The following is a 16,698-nucleotide window of genomic DNA, read 5'->3' as shown; positions in this document are numbered from 1 at the left end:
AGCAAGAGCTCGCTTCTGCTAAAGTACAGGCACATTTCAACAAAAAGTTACCTATCAACCTGGCTTGTGAAGCATCTGGATATGGTGTTGAAGCTGTCATCTCCCACAAATTTCCTGCTGGCAGTGAAAGATCCATTGCATACGCCTCACACACATTGTCCAAGGTTGAACAAAATTATGTCCAAATTGAGAAGGAAGCTGCTGGACTAATCTATGGAGTCAAGAAGTTCCACCAATATTTGTATGGGCGTAAATTCATGTTAATTGCAGACCACAAGCCTTTGACTTGGTTGCTTAGCCTGAAGTCACAAACCCTGACACTTGCCGCTGTACGCCTATAAAGGTGGACAGTGATCTTATCTGCTAAGCAGTACGAAATTCCATTTCAATCTACTGAGAATCATGGAAACGCGGACGCACTTTCCAGACTTCCATTACACCACAGCTCCACAACCCGAAATGAAGTCACTGCTTTCAATGTGAACCAGATAGACATGTCACCTGCTAAAGCGGAGCAAATTTGACTTGAAATGCAGAAGGATGCTGTGCTCTCCAAAGTTTATCTGTACGTACAGAACGGTGGGTGTGTGCCTCAAGAAGTGACTACTGAGCTTAAACCTTACTATATGCGTAGATTTGATCTGACTCTGCAAGACAGTTGTTTGTTATGGAGAATCAGAGTTGTTATTCTTCCAAAATTCCAAACATGAGTATTAGAAGAATTTTACCTCAGTCACGTGGGAATCATCAAAATGAAAGCATTAGCTCGCCTACATGTATGGTGCCACACCTGGATAAAGACATTGAAGACATGATCAGTGATTGCCTCCCATGCCAAGAAATGAAGTCTTCTCCTACACCCGCCCCATTACATCCGTGGGCTTGGCCTGACCACCCATGGCAGAGACTTCATGTAGACTTTGCCGGACCACTTCTCAGACATATGTTACTATGCACAAAGTGGCCTCATGTCATTCCCATGAAGTCGACCACTTCAACAAAGATCATTGATGCTCTCCGGAACGTGTGCACTACTTTTAGATTGCCGGAGCAAATTGTGTCTAACAATGGCACACAGTTCACATCAGGTGAATTTCATGCACTCCTGAAAAACAATAGGATCAAGTAGATTCTAATCTCGCCTTACTCAAATGGTGAAGCTGAGTGCTTTGTCCAGACATTCAAAACAGCCATATTGAACGGGAGGAGGCCAATAGATTGGAAATTGAAGCTGAAGAACTTTTTGATGATGTATTGTAACACTCCACAATCAACAACAGGCATATCTCCTGCTGAGCTGATGTTTGGGAGACGGCTGCGTACCAGAATGGATTTGCTGTGTCTGGATTTGAAAGGAAAGATTGGTTCAAGGTAACCTGATCAGAAAAGGTCACATGACACAAGTAAACCAGCTCATGAGTTTAACCTGGATCAGTCTTTATGGGTCCGAAATTACTGTGGAACACCAAAGTGGCTCCTGGGAAGAATCATTTAGCGTCGAGGACCACTGACCTATGATGTTGAATCTTCCTGTGGAATCTGGAATAGACTCACTGACCAGATTAGAGAAGCCAAATACAAGGAACCAAATTTCCAGGGATCTCCAGTCACAGTGGAAGATTCCTGGGAAACATCTGGTCCAGTTGGTGAAACCCAACTTGATTCAACTGACAAACCTGTAGCTGCAACTGTTGAACCTGAGCAGAAACATATGGAACAGCAGAACCTTCCATTTCTAAGCAAACAAACTGAGATACCTAAGCCAGCACTCCTCTCTAAACCAAAGTGAACTTGCAAACTACCTGACTGAATTGTTCCTGGCTAATGGGGGAGGAGATGTGATGTTTGTGTTTAATGTTTATGCATTTTTGTAAAAGGACATTTTAGTTAAAAAGAAGTGTTATATAAAACCTGCCAGTAGGGTGTACTAAGTCCCGGATGTATTGCCCTCTGGTGTAGAATAAGGAATAAAGGAACCTTATGTTTTGCATACAGGAAGTTGGGGTTCAGAAGCAGATAGCTATGTGTATAAGTGTGAATGTTTTCTTAGTTGTTAAGAAGTGACAAAACACTTCAGTCTCCTTCTCCAAGAACTGAATATCAGTTAGAACCAGTAGCCTGTCCATATGAAACACCAGTAATTCCAGGGATCACCTAAATCACCGGGGACACCAGTAATCCAGGGATCTCCAAATTGTACCTTGTCAATCTTTTATGCAATCTGTTAAAGTGTATGATATATTTTTCCATGGAATGGACCAACTGTTTTCTGAAATCTGTCAAATTCTGTCCATGTCTCACAGCGTTTAACAAACCTTCTTTATCATAGACTTCATCCAAGAGCTCTAATGAAGTTCCACACTTTATCACTATCCAACTGAAGGGCATCCACCTCACAAAATAGTTTACTTCTGATTTTATTTCTTGTAGGAAGCGACAACGCCAAGGCTGTACTTTGTTTTCTCTTTGGTGGGGACGTAACCCATGTCCACATATTCATTTTTCCACTGGTCATATGGCTCAGACTCTGAGAACATTGAAGGGTAATCATACCCCAACAATTTCTTTCTTTCTTTCTGGCATTTTCCACAATGACCACAAGGATTTTAGTTTTCTATCTTTTATTTCCTTAGTTTCCAACCTTCACCTTTAGGCAACCATCCTCTGCTAGGCTGTTATACTGTAGGCTGTGACAAGCTATTTCACCTTGTCCAGAACAGTAATACCAGACGATACAGCCTGTGCCAGAAGGAGGATAAATTCAAAACTATGCAGCAACAAAATTTCAGTGAGCCAGTGGTCCATCTGTAGAACAGGTACTCTAGGCAGATAATAGAAGCAATTATTATTGATAAATTCCAGTGCAAATTTGATAGGTTTCTTTTAGAGAACAATATTTTGGGAAACAGTATGTAATTTGAGACATGGGGCAGAATTTTGTAGCCCCATGTTCAGTTGGAGACTGGTGGAAGCCATGTCACCTTCCACGGGAGGCCCAATGCTATCCTGAGGTGATCAGGCACTTACCTGGACAACGTTGGGAATTCCACTGAATTAAGGACCCAGTAGGGCAGAGATCCTGCCAATGAGAGCCGCCACCCAATCAAAAGCTGCCAGGTCTGCAGGATCAGCAGCACCACTAGAAACGGTGGCCACTGCTGGTGTTGCACAAGAGCCTCCCCAGAGAATTGGTGGCAATGGATCCCCCGGAGTCAGGTAAGTAGGGCAGGATGGGATCCCAGAGAGAGGAGGGTGCAGGCCGATTGAGGGTGGAGGGGCAATAAATTTCACCCATGATACGGGAAACGTAGCATGCTTGTCAGAAAATATTGACTCTTCACCTATGGCTCCCAGAGTTTCTATTGCATCATTTCTGGGTATGTCATGGACTAATTGATAGAGATTGGTTGCTACAATTAGTCTAAACATATACAGAGACCCAAAGCACTTTGTTGAGTTGTCAAAAAGAAAAAAGTATTTTCAGAACTACCTGTAAACACATGTTTAACCACGTCAAGATTTGTCCTTTTCTGACATCGTGAAGGTTTTGCAAAAGCAAAATACAGCAGACGCTGAGAACCTGAAATAAAACAGAAAATGCTGGAAATACTCAGCCGGTCTGGCAGCATCTGTGGAGGGACAGTGTTAATGTTTCACCCTTTCAAATTCTGATGAAAGATCATTGATCTGAAACATTGTTTCATGATCCACAAATGCAGCCAGTCCTGCTGAGCATTACCAGCATTTCCTGTTATCATAAAAGTTTTATGCTATTAAGTTAACAAGCAATAGTGGATTGTTACAGTGTGAGAACACTGGATTTAAAAACAATGTCAGATAAATTGTTAACCTGAGTTTGTGAAGTATAACTTATTGAGGCTTTGAGGCTAACAGAACAATGTAAGTCATAAAGAACGCCAATTCTGTTTTGTTTCAAAACTAAGGATGAAAAGCTTCCACTGTTTTTATAATCTAAGTAGATATTGTCCAAAGGGAGTCATACTATGAAAGGAGATTATAAAATGCTTAGTCTTCAAATGTAGACACAGGAAGTGTCAGAGACTGGAGACTAGTGTTGGATCCAACTTCTAACTCTAGGAGCCAAAATTAACCCAAATTAGTGAAATACAGTCCTTCCTTCCCAGATCATCATTAGTATTGTAGGGTACTTTCTCTTGTCAGTGAAAGAAGTGTTGTAATTATTAGTGAGAAGGTGCACTTTGAGATTTTAGCTCCTTTTTTTAAGCAAAAAAGACAACCATAAAACAAAGATAATTTGGGAATAAACAGTGAATCTGATTGGCACTGAATTACCTTTGATAAAGCACCACATAATAAATGTGTTAGTAAAATTAAACTCCATAGCATTAAATGGCATTGGGTATGTGGGTATAAATTGGCTAAGGGATAGGAAGCAGAATTTAGTGGTGAATGGTTGTTTTTCAGACTGGAGGAAGGTGTGCAATGGTGTTCTCCAGGGATTGGTGTTGGTACCACTGCTCTTTCTGATATATATTAATTACCTGGACTTGGGTATAGAGGATATAATTTCAAACTGTGCAGATGGCATGAAACTCAAAAATGTAGTATCAGTGAGAAGAGTATTAACAGACTTGAGGAGCTTATGCACAGACTGGTGAAATAGATTAGATGCATGGCAGATAAAATTTAACACGGAACTGTGAAGTGAGTTTTCTGGCAGGAAGAATGAGGAGCATCAATATAAACTAAATGGTACAATTTTAAAGGAATGCAGGAACAGAGCGACCTCGGGGTGACAATACACAGCTCTTTCACAACATGAGGAGGCATATGGGATCTTTGGCGTAGTGTTCAGTTGTTCTGTGTTTGATTATGTGAGTCTGTTTACTATAAATGCTTGTAGTCCTTGGTCGATTGCACCTGAGTGTGGACTCATTGAAAAGTTAACAAACTGTAGAATTTGCTATAAGCTAGTGCTGTAAGCGTGAAGCAGACATTTTAAAGCACTATGAATAAAATCTTTTGCACACAGAGAAATTAGGGTCATCTCTGCATAGCTCCAAGATATAAAATGCACAGCAAATTGGCAACAAGGATAACGGAGAATAGTTTAAATTTACCAGCTCCAGCACCATTTCTTTCATTACCGGGAGATCCACCCATGCCATGGGATCGACAGATTCCAGGCTTCAAGACTTACTTGCTTGCTATAGGAAAGGGCCATCTGAATGTAGCAGCAATCCACAAGAAGGTGATAATCATACATTGTCATGGAGCAGAAGACCAATGAATATTCGTCTCTGTATCATACGATGGTAAGTGCTCTCAAAAAATACTTAAGGCCAAAGAAAAGTGTGATGATCAAATGATATATATTCCACCAGAGATGCCAGGGACATGGTGAACCCATAAAACAATACATGGCAATGTTGCAGCAATTAGCGTTGGCATGTGAATTTGGCATGCTAACCGGCGAATTAATATGTGAACAATTAATTGAAAAGATTTCAATTCCACGAATTAACGAACATCTCCTCATAGAGGATGATGATTTAACCTTGGAAAAAGCCACAAACTTGGCAGTTCAAATGAATCTGCCATGATGGATTCGAAGAGGCTACTCAGAAATGCACCTTCAGACTCAGGGTTGCAGTCACAACTTGCCCAAATGGCAATGGTTATGGAAAAAGAGAGTTCAGCAGTCTCAAAAACACAGTCAGATACCTTCAAAACTGTGCCGAAACTGTGGAAGTACTCATCAATTTACAATGTCATGCCCAGCTTGAGGGAAAAGGTGTAACTCATGCTTAAAGTGGGACCACTTTGCAAAAGTGAGTATGTCAAAGGAGAGGACTTCATCGGTTTGACACTTGGAGGAGTCCCTCCCTGAAAGGGAGGTAAAACTTATGCATACCATCAAAAACAGTAAAGCACTGAGTCATTTTAAGAATTGCTCAGGCGGGAACATGGGCATCTCAGTGTTGTTTCTCGTCGATGTTGGTGTGAAAGTATCTATTCTGAGCAACAATTCTACCTTGAGTATTTTTCACAACTTTTTCTTGCTCCTGTGACAGACATTCTTCAAGCTTACAACGACACAATTATTCTGGCTGTCGGAACAACCAAAATTCCAGTCCAGTACAAAAGCATCAATCTAGACAGGTTCATGTTCTATGTACCTATGGGGGTAATCTTTTTCAGTAGGCTTGGATTCAAACTTGAAGACCCCACAAAGCATGCATATTGAGACTTGACTGTGAGACCATAAGACTATAAGACATAGGAGCAGAAATTAGGCCATTCGGCCCATCGAGTCTGCTCCGCCATTCAATCATGGTTGATAAGTTTCTCAACCCCATTTTCCCGCCTTCTCCCCGTAACCTTTGATCCCCTTACCAATCAAGAACCTATCTATCTTGGTGTTAAATACACTTAATGACCTGGCCTCCACAGCCTTCTGTGGCAATGAATTCCATAGATTCACCACTCTCTGGCTAAAGAAGTTTCTCCTCATCTCTGTTCTAAAAGGTCTTCACTTTACTCTGAGGCTGTGCCCTCGGGTCCTAGTCTCTCCTACTAATGGAAACATCTTCCCCATGTCCACCTTATCCAGGCCTTTCAGTATTCTGAGAGTTTCAATCAGATCCCCCCTCATCCTTCTAAACTCCATCGAGTATAGACCCAGAGTCCTTAACCGTTCCTCATATGTTAAGCCTTTCATTCCTGGGATCATTCTCGTGAACCTCCTCTGGACTCTCTCCAGGGCCAGCACATCCTTCCTGAGATACGGGGCCCAAAGTTGCTCACAATATTCTAAATGTGGTCTGACCAGAGCCTTATAAAGCCTCAGCAGCACATCCCTGCTTTTATATTTTAGTCCTCTCGAAATTAATGCCAACATTGCATTTGCCTTCCTAACTACCGACTCAACCTGCAAGTTAACCTTAAGAGAATCCTGGACTAGGACTCCCAAGTCCCTTTGCACTCCAGGTTTCTGAATCCTCTCCCCATTTAGAAAATAGTCCATGCCTCTATTCTTCTTACCAAAGTGCATGACCTCACACTTCCCCACGTTGTATTCCATCTGCCACTTCTTTACCCATTCTCCTAACCTGTCTAAATCCATCTGCAGCATCCCCGCCTCCTCAATACTACCTGTCCCTCCACCTATCTTTATATAATCTGCAAACTTAGCCAGGATGCCCTCAGTTCCCTCATCTAGATCATTAATGTATAAAGTGAAAAGTTGTGGTCCCAACACTGACCCTTGCGGAACTCCACTAGTCACCAGCCGCCATCCTGAGAAGGACCCCCTTATCCCCACTCTCAGCCTCCTGCCAGACAGCCAATCTTCTATCCATGCTAGTACCTTGCCTCTAACACCATGGGCTCTTATCTTACTGAGCAGCCTCCTGTGCGGCACCTTGTCAAAGGCCTTCTGGAAGTCCAAGTAGATAACATCCATTGGTTCTCCTTTGTCTAACCTGCTCGTTAACTCCTCAAAGAATTCTAACAGATTTGTCAGGCATGACCTCTCCTTGAAGAAACCATGCTGACTTTGCCCTATTTTACTATACACTTCCAAGTATTCTGAAATCTCATCCTTAATAATGGACTCTAAAATCTTACCAACGACCGAGGTCAGGCTAATCGGCCTGTAATTTCCCGTCTTTTGCCTCACTCTCTTCTTAAACAGGGGGGTTACATTAGCGATTTTCCAGTCCTCTGGGACCCTCCCTGACTCCAGTGATTCCTGAAAGATCACCACTACGCCTCCACTATCTCTTCAGCTATCTCCTTCAGAACTCTGGGGTGTAATCCATCTGGTCCAGGTGATTTATCCACCTTCAGATCTTTCAGTTTTCCTAGCACCTTCTCCTTGGTAATGGCCACCATAATCACCTCTGCCCCCCGACTCTCTTGAACTTTGGGGATGTTACTCATGTCTTCCACCGTGAAGAGTGACGCAAAGTACCTATTCAGTTCCTCCGCCAATTCTTTGTTCCCCATTACTACTTCTCCAGCGTCATTTTCCAGAGGCCCAATGTCCACTTTTGCCTCTCTCTTACCCTTTATATATCTAAAAAAACTCTTGCAATCTTCTTTTATATTACTGGCTGGTTTACCCTTATATTTAATCTTCTCCCTCCTTATTTCTTTTTTAGTTGTCCTCTGTTGGTCTTTGTAGGCTTCCCAGTCCCCTGGTTTCCCACTGCTCTTCGCTGCATTGTATGCTTTTTCTTTAGCTTTTATGCTGTCCCTGACTTCCCTTGTCAACCATGGTTGCCTCATCCTCCCTTTAGTCATTCTCTCTCTCTCCCTCCCTCCTTCTCTCTCGCTCTCTCTTTCTCCGCTGTTGTTGAGCTATTTGCCTGGGCACCTGATACCGATCATTGATGTTGAGAACCTCCTCCTTGTTGTTAATTTGTCATGGTCTGCACTTGTTTTTCAATGAAAGTATCAGAAAGTGTACTGAAGGTAAATTAAATAAACATTGTTTGGTTTCTTCATCCAATTAAAATAATCAAGAGTATTAAACTGTTCTTTCCATCAGACAAACGGCAGGTATAGCACAATGCCATTTTGTAGACATTACAACACCAGTGTTAGAAGACAAAGACAGATTCTCATGTTATATTGCTATTATAAACCTTATGGATAATTCCAGTTTTTGATTTATAATACAAATTGCAAATGGAAATGTGACACTGTTTCCGACAGTAGGATTATGTTTAGTCAAACACATTAGGCAGAACCTTCAGGTTGGCGAGCAGGGGTGGGCCCCGCTCGCCGATTAATAGAATGATGCATGGTGATGTCGGGCGTGTGTCCCGACGTCACCGTGTGTCATTCTGATCCTCAGTTCAGTGGGCACACAGCAGAGTCGGCTGCGCGCCCTCCAAACTGTCAAAGGCTTATTAAGGCCATTTAAAAACCAATTAAAGTAATTAATTGAACTGCCCGTCCAAGAGCCCAGGCGGCCTTCGCATTTGTCATGAAACCTCATCCACGGGCGGGCTGAGGTTTCATGGAGGGTTTATAAATTAAATAAATTTTTTATTAAAGTTCATTAACATGTCCCAACTCGTGTTACTGTCACATGAGGGGACATATCTTAAATTTTTTTTCTATATTAAAATTTTTAAAAATCACACTAATCTCCCTGAGGCAGCTCTGTGCCTCAGGGAGATTTTTGCGGCCTTTCGCGTGCATGCACGAAAGAGCGCAGGCCCCGAATCAGCCTCCTCCCCCCACCTGCACAGGGAGCACTCAGCACGTCCAGGTGCGTGTCACACTGGGCGGTCCATAATTGGCCCGCCCACGCAAAATGGCTGCACCCAGCCGATCACGGGCAGCTATCGGCTGCATGCCCACCCACACCCAACCCGCCCAACGGGTAGAAAATTCTCCCCATTATCTTGTCATTGTAACCTTTCTGTTAATGCGATCTTGCTGTACAAGAATTGACTGCTGCATTGCCTACATTACAACAGTGATCAGAATTCAAAAGTAGTTCATTGGCTGTAAAGAGTTTTGGGACATCCTGGGGCCATGAAAGGTGCTATATAAACACATGTTTTTTTATTTTTCAGCAGGCAGTGAAAAAATAAGTTCTTGAATTCACCACATAAAAAGTGGACCTCCCATGTAAAAGGTTCAGGCTACCTTTAAATGGTGGCAGTCTCCTCAACTGGTTTCACAGCCTCTAATGGGTGAACTGCTAATAATAAGTGTAATTAGTGCTCCTCCTGAATATTAGAAATAGACTCAATCACAAACATGGGTGAGCCTCACACCAACCTCATTGGGTCAGAATGAAAGATGCCCTGTTCATCATGAGCACTGTACAGGAGAAAGATCATCCCCCATCTTGTTTACCTTTCAGTAAAATTAGAGAAGACCAGGATGTTTTCCTGCAAAGGGCAATAGGGATTAGGTTTTGACAAGGTGACGAGGCATGATGATCATTTTTATTTCACAGGAGACTCGAATTTAGCTAGTTTTCACAAGCTGGGCTAGAGAAAGGAGCATCTTTTCCATTTGTCCTAACACAGCAAATACCAAGGAAACCATCACCAGCATGAATTGTTATTACAACAGCTTTTCCAAAGACAAACCTGCATGAATAATTGAAAAATGTTGTTGATTATCATGGGAGAAAGTCGACGGCAATTGTTACAGGACCAGTTGTTTGTTGGTGGAGTCCATTGACTTCAAATTGCATACACAGGATAGAATCAAAGACCTTTCTTTGACAGCCTTCGCAGAATTATCATCTTATCCACAGATCAAATATTGAGAATTGGTATTGAAAAAGTGAAGCGAGTAAAATGGTGTTTAACAATTTGATAGATCAGACTTTTGATTAGAATGCAGTTTTTTTCCATATTTGCTGAAAGCCAGCTTTGTGATAGAAGTAGTTTGTATTTGGCTTCATTTTCACATTTTTTTTATTATTTTAATCTAGACAGCACTCAAGGGACAGCAACAATATCAAAAGTGACAACACTGGCAGCAGCAAGTGATAGTGTAACAACAGAATCCATTTCCAGGACAGAGAAATCCTTTACATCCAGTAGCTGCAACACAGCTCTTCCCAAGGAAACAGAAGAAGAAAAAGCAAAACGGCTGCTTTACTGCTCCCTCTGCAAGGTGGCTGTCAACTCTGCCTCACAACTGGAAGCACACAACAGTGGTGAGACATGGGAATCTGTTTTCCTAGCTTCCAATCCTGTAATTGCCAGTCTTTAAACAGAACAAACTTACTCAACTGCAGTCCGTCCATAAGAAATGGAGCTTCTTTAGCTGGCTCTTAAGATACTGTGACAAAACAGTGAGAAAGCATTCGCATAGCAAAATAATTTGGTGTTAAATGGATATGTACCAATCGATGGCTGGAAGTATGATGAAGGATAATACACAATTGAAGGTTTTTCATTACATTATAGGGCTGACTAGAAGTCTCGGTGGTGGCAGTAACAGCTAGGGGATTGTTTGCCTGTTATGAACCTTGGCCCGGTTTCCCTAAGAATGGAAAAGAGGTTATGTAACGGGCAGCCAGTCCACACCAGCCATTTTCTGCCAGTGCCGAAAGTTAAATCAGTCCTCATAAATCAACTGAGCAAAGCTGAGGTATTTTATTACTCCTCTTCTTAAGTCAGTGAGAAATGCTCTGGTTTGGCTCCAGAGGCACAAGCAAACTTTAGGTCACTCTTCATGTGTGAGACGAGAAGGGTTCCTGACTGTAAAAACATCATAGTTCAGACTGACCGAGGTCTCCTCGGAAGTCTCCACACACACACACACACACACACATACAGTTCACCAGACAGCATTCAACAACAGAAGGCCTGACTGATTATTTTCTCCTGGGAGTCTTCATTCAGCACAGATCAGTGTTCCAATCTTGAACCTTCTGCTCTTTCTGGCTTAGTATCATGCTGCCGGCACAATTACCCACTGAAGCATTAGAGGAACCCCAGCTAAGTTGCATTACACACTAACCTGAAACCCTAAAGCTGTGTTTTGTCCAGATTGTACTTTAAGCCATCTGTGATTTTCCTCCAAATATTACGATAGCATCCATTATATCCATTTGTGCATTTTACTGACAGTTTCGATACCTGTTTTCTGCTCCAGATGATCAGGTTTGTAGTATGAATCTTAATGCGATGGAAGGACAGTTTTTCTGTATTAGTTTATTATCTTTCATTGCAGCCACCAAGTGCATATCTGATGATTTGAGTATAGATAAACAATTTATCAAAAGAGACAGAGAAGCGATGTATGTGTTGTTACCAAAATTCCCATTATGTTGACAATATGATCACATGATATAAAATCATGTTGCCTGAAATCTTGTATCATTTCCCTTAGCCCTTTAACTTTATGTTACATTGGAATAAAGGTGCCTGTTTATCAAACAAAAGTGCCTTGACTATAAATTCCAAACATAACCCACTCCCCTCACTGAATTAAGTGCATAATGTAGAAAATTAATAGGAGAGGGCTGACAGGCGTGTTATTATTGTCTCAACAACTGTCTGCCTTAAATCACAACATATATAATGTCATTTTAAATCATTGTGCTAATTGTCGAAGAAGTGGCTGACCTTGCAACCATACGTGTCAGTCCACATGCTCAGTGAAGCATTCTCTTCAATGTGTGTTATGCGAGGATATTTGAACTTCCAGAAAGGCCACTGTCAATAGAAAATCTTTATTATCATACCACTGGGCATTAACTTCTTGTTTATTACACCAGTATTCCTAAACATTATTTTTTCCCTATTCTTTTCAGTGCAACTTAACTTCTATACGTCACATGGGGACTATTTTAATAACATTTAATTATAGGCTAAAGCAATATATGGAAAGTCTCAGCAAAGTAGAAAACAGAGATTCGGAATAAATGGGTCATTCTCGTGTTTGCAGGCTGTGCCTAGTGGGGCACTGCAATGATCACTATTGGGCCCCAGCTGTTCACAATATATATCAATGATGTTGATGTGGGGACCAAATGTAATAGAGTAAAGTCCTGCTGTTTGAGGGGTTACATTCTCACAAAACCTCGCAAATGGCAAAATCGCAAACGGCGAGCATACCTTACAATGGGAGTCAGTTAGATAGGTTCCAGCCATCCTCAAATTTTACATGTAGAAAAGATCAAAGGCAAGAAAAAAGTGATGATTTTAATAAATTTAAAGAGAAATTTACTGCAGAAATTGTTTAATGAAACAAGAAAAATGTAACATTTGTCACACTTATGACACTTTACTTGAGAGTGAAGGTGGACTGCGATCGGAGCTATGGGGAGTTCTTGTTGCCAAGGCCACAGGGAGTTCTTGTTGCCAAGGCCACGGGGAGTTCTTGTTGCCGAGGCCACGGGGAATTCTTGTTGCCGAGGCCACGGGGAGTTCTTGTTGCCGAGGCCACGGGGAATTCTTGTTGCCGGGGCCACGGGGAATTCTTGTTGCTGAGGCCACGGGGAGCTCTTGTTGCTGAGGCCACAGGGAGTTCTTGTTGCCGAGGCCACGGGGAGTTCTTGTTGCCGGGGCCACGGGGAGTTCCTGTTGCCGAGGCCACGGGGAATTCTTGTTGCCGAGGCCACGGGGAGCTCTTGTTGCTGAGGCCACAGGGAGTTCTTGTTGCCGAGGCCACGGGGAGCTCTTGTTGCCGGGGCCACGGGGAGTTCTTGTTGCCGAGGCCACGGGGAGTTCTTGTTGCCAAGGCCACGGGGAATTCTTGTTGCCAGGGCCACGGGGAATTCTTGTTGCTGGGGCCACGGGGAATTCTTGTTGCCGAGGCCATGGGGAGCTCTTGTTGCCGAGGCCACAGGGAGTTCTTGTTGCCGAGGCCACAGGGAATTCTTGTTGCCAGAGCCATGGGAAATTCTAGTTGCCGAGGCCACGGGGAGTTCTTGTTGCCAGGGCCACGGGGAATTCTTGTTGCCGGGGCCACGGGGAATACTTGTTGCCGGGGCCACAGGGAATTCTAGTTGCCAAGGCCACCGGGAGTTCTTACTGCCAGGGCAATTAGGGTGGGGGTGGGGAAAGAGGCTGGTTGCAGGAAATGCATCACTGACACCTTCCCTTCTTTAAAACTTTGTTCAGGTGGTTTATCTTTTCTCAGCATTTTCCAAAAATGGCTTCTATTTTTTATTTTTGAAACGGCAGATAAGTGAATTTGGGCCTGCAATCGGTGAACCGGTTTACAAAGGCTTTTGCATGGATGTTGGAATTTGCGAAAGAGGAAGCCGCAAACAGCGGGACTTTATAATATTTCCAAGTTCATGGATGACACAAAGCTAGGTGGAAATATGTGTTGTGAGGGAAAATGCAAAGCGGCTTCAAGAGGATTTGGACAGACTTAGGGAGTGGGCAAGAACATGGCAGATGGTATACAATGTAGAAAAATGTGAGGTTATCTGCTTTGGCAGGAGGAACAAATGCACAGAGTATTTCTTAAATGTTAAGAGATAAGAAAGTGTAGATGTACAAAAGGTGTGCTCGTCAATAAGTCACTAAAGTCTAACATGCAGGTGCAGCAGGCAAATAGGAATTCTAATGGTATGTTGGCCTTTATCGCAAGATGGTTTGAGTACAGGAGTAGTGAAGTCTTGCTTCAATTGCATAGAAGCTTGGTTAGACTGCACCTGGAGTGCTGTGTGCAGCTTTGGTCCCCTTACTTTAGGAAGGATATTGTTGTCTTTGATGGAGTGCCACAAAGGTTCACCGGACTTGCCCTGGGATGGCAGGACTGTCTTATGAGGAGAGATTGGAGAAACTGGGCCTGTATTCTCTAGAGTTTCAAAGAATTAGAGGTGACCTCATTGAAACCTACATAATATTTAAACGGATAGACAGGGTAGATGCAGGCAAGATGTTTCCTCTAATTGGGGAGTTTAGAACCAGGGGACACAATTTCAAAATAAGGAGGAAGCCACTTAAGACTGAGATGAGGAGAAATATTTTTACTCAGAGGATTGTGAACCTTTGGAATTCTCTACCCCCGAGAGCTGTGGAAGTTCAGTCATTCAGTGTGTTTAAAGTAGAGATTGACAGATTTTTAAATTCCAATGACGTAAAGGGATATGGGGACAATGTGGAAAAAGGCATCAAAGTGGATGGTCAGCCATGATCATACTGAATGGCGGAGCAGGCTCGATGGGCTGAATGGCCTACTCCTGCTCCTATGTTCCCATCTTCCTAAGCCTGAGTTCACAGAGCGGTGCCTCACTCAACAGGAGGATGAGTTAGAGAAAAGGCTAAAAGACTCATGTTTCAACTCTTGAACCTCTGCACCTGCCTAGGGAGGCTCCATTACTGTTGCATAACCTTCCTGAATTTGTCATTATAGCTAATCCACAAGTAATATACAATGTAAAATATTTTCATTTCCAGAATTAGTGTCAATGCTCAGGCAATGATTTTAATGAAAATCCCCATGTTCATGGCTCTAACCTTTGAGTTAACTTTTAAATCACTTCACACCTATTCTATAATTTTTACATGGGCTTCTCTTATTCAACGTCCAAAACTACCTCATTACAATATATCTCACTCCACTCACCTCCATACCCTGATCTACAGCAATGTGCCATGCTGTGCATTGTGAAATTCTTTGTCGCCTTTGTCAACACTTCTCTATTGGCACATTTACATCGCAATGCCACTTTAGGACAGTGGCGCATTCTTCACTTATTTTTCCACATTGCACTTCCCCGTCAGCTGTCTGGCAGAAGCAAGCCCAAGAAAAATTGGAGGATTGAAAATAGTGGGGAGAGCTGCAAGGGTTTCCCACTATGCGAGCTTGGCAGGTGAGTTTCTATACACGCACATTAATTAGATCTCCACTTCTGTCTGAATACTTACTAATTGCATTCAGCGGTTTTGGGTGCTGTTGGGCACAATCTTATAATATAAAGGTATTTTATGTCTGAACACAGGAGATTTGCGTCTCCATAGCAGAATGGGTGCACTGACCTTTCTTACCTGCTGAGAGAGTACCTCACAAATAGAAGTCTGAATGATTGAGAGTTACAATTAAGTCTCAGTTCAATCATTTCAACCAATTGGCTAACTTTAAGGTTTGACGCATTGCTACCAATTTAGAACTGTGCAGTTAATCTTATTGAACCTGCTGAAAGATTGCCAAGGTCACCTTAAGCAGTGCAGTTAGCATCTAAAGGTCACAAAAAGGAACAAATACAGTTGTGGAATGAGTGGCATTAATAAGCTTGCAGAATGGAGGTGTAACGGAAAAATTAATTTTAATATAGATAAATGTGTTGTGGTGCATTTTGGTAGGAAGAATACAGAGACCACATACTGCTTGGATAATAAGTGACTGAGTGGGTTCAAGAAGCAAAGGGATCTCAGGATACAGATAAACAAATCACCAATGGCCTCTTTAAACTTCATTATTACTTTTAAAGAAAACCAAACCAAGCACTGGGATACATTTCTGGAGAGATATAACAGAAAAGCTGGGAAGTTATGTTAAAATTGTGTTGATTCATAGTTGGAAGACATTTGGACTATTGCACACAGTTCTCAACTCCATATTATCGAAAGGATAAGGATACACAGGAGAAGGTACAAGAACTGATATCAGAACTACGAGGCTATATCTATCAGGGAAGATTGAACAGGCTGGGGCTTTTTTCTCAAGGAAAGAGAAGACGGAGGGATATTTTCAAGATTCCGAAAGGTTTCAATATGGTAGACTTTGAAAAGATATTTCCACTTGTTGGGCTGTGGGGTGTGGGGTGGGGGAGACAATAAATATAAGATAGTCAGTAATACAGTCAATTGGGAATTCAAGAAAATGTCTTTTACCCAAAGAGTGGTGACAATGTGAAACTTGCTACACTAAGTTGTGATGATTAGCATAAATGTATCTAAGTGGAAACTAGATAAACACATGGGACTGAATTTTCATTTGGGTGTGGATTGCATTTCGATGTACAAATGATCACACATTGATTTTTTTTGGAGAAAATTCAATTTTTTTTTAGCATTCCTGACCCTACAACAGTTTCCTCTGCCCTTTTTGTGGGTTGAGAATACATAGTGTACAAACGCACACCCGCCCCCGCTTAGGTTGGGTTCTCCATTTTAAATAGGAGCATGAAAATTGTACTTCCTCCCACACATCATTTTGACCTAGTGGTGTGGGGTCTTAATTATTAAAACCCATTGAAAGTACATCAGG

At 42.3% G+C, this 16,698-nt stretch overlaps 1 protein-coding gene across 6 annotated transcripts in view; it reads left to right on the top strand.

The window, feature by feature from the left end:
- The window catches only part of LOC144678897 (zinc finger protein 385D-like), a 452,940-nt gene that overhangs the window by 409,667 nt on the left and 26,575 nt on the right, over nt 1-16,698 (top strand). For 5 of the 6 annotated variants that reach the window (XM_078538951.1, XM_078538955.1, XM_078538952.1 and 2 more), the window contains one exon: nt 10,451-10,678. The exons of the other annotated variant lie outside the window; for it this stretch is intronic. In XM_078538951.1, the coding sequence (XP_078395077.1) occupies nt 10,451-10,678 (228 nt within the window). The remainder of the gene's footprint in view (nt 1-10,450; nt 10,679-16,698) is intronic. 6 annotated transcript variants of the gene reach the window in all.

This window comes from Cetorhinus maximus, chromosome 3, assembly GCF_964194155.1.
Source record: "Cetorhinus maximus chromosome 3, sCetMax3.hap1.1, whole genome shotgun sequence".
NCBI lineage: Eukaryota > Metazoa > Chordata > Chondrichthyes > Lamniformes > Cetorhinidae > Cetorhinus > Cetorhinus maximus.
This window is presented reverse-complemented; position numbering and strand designations above follow the sequence as displayed.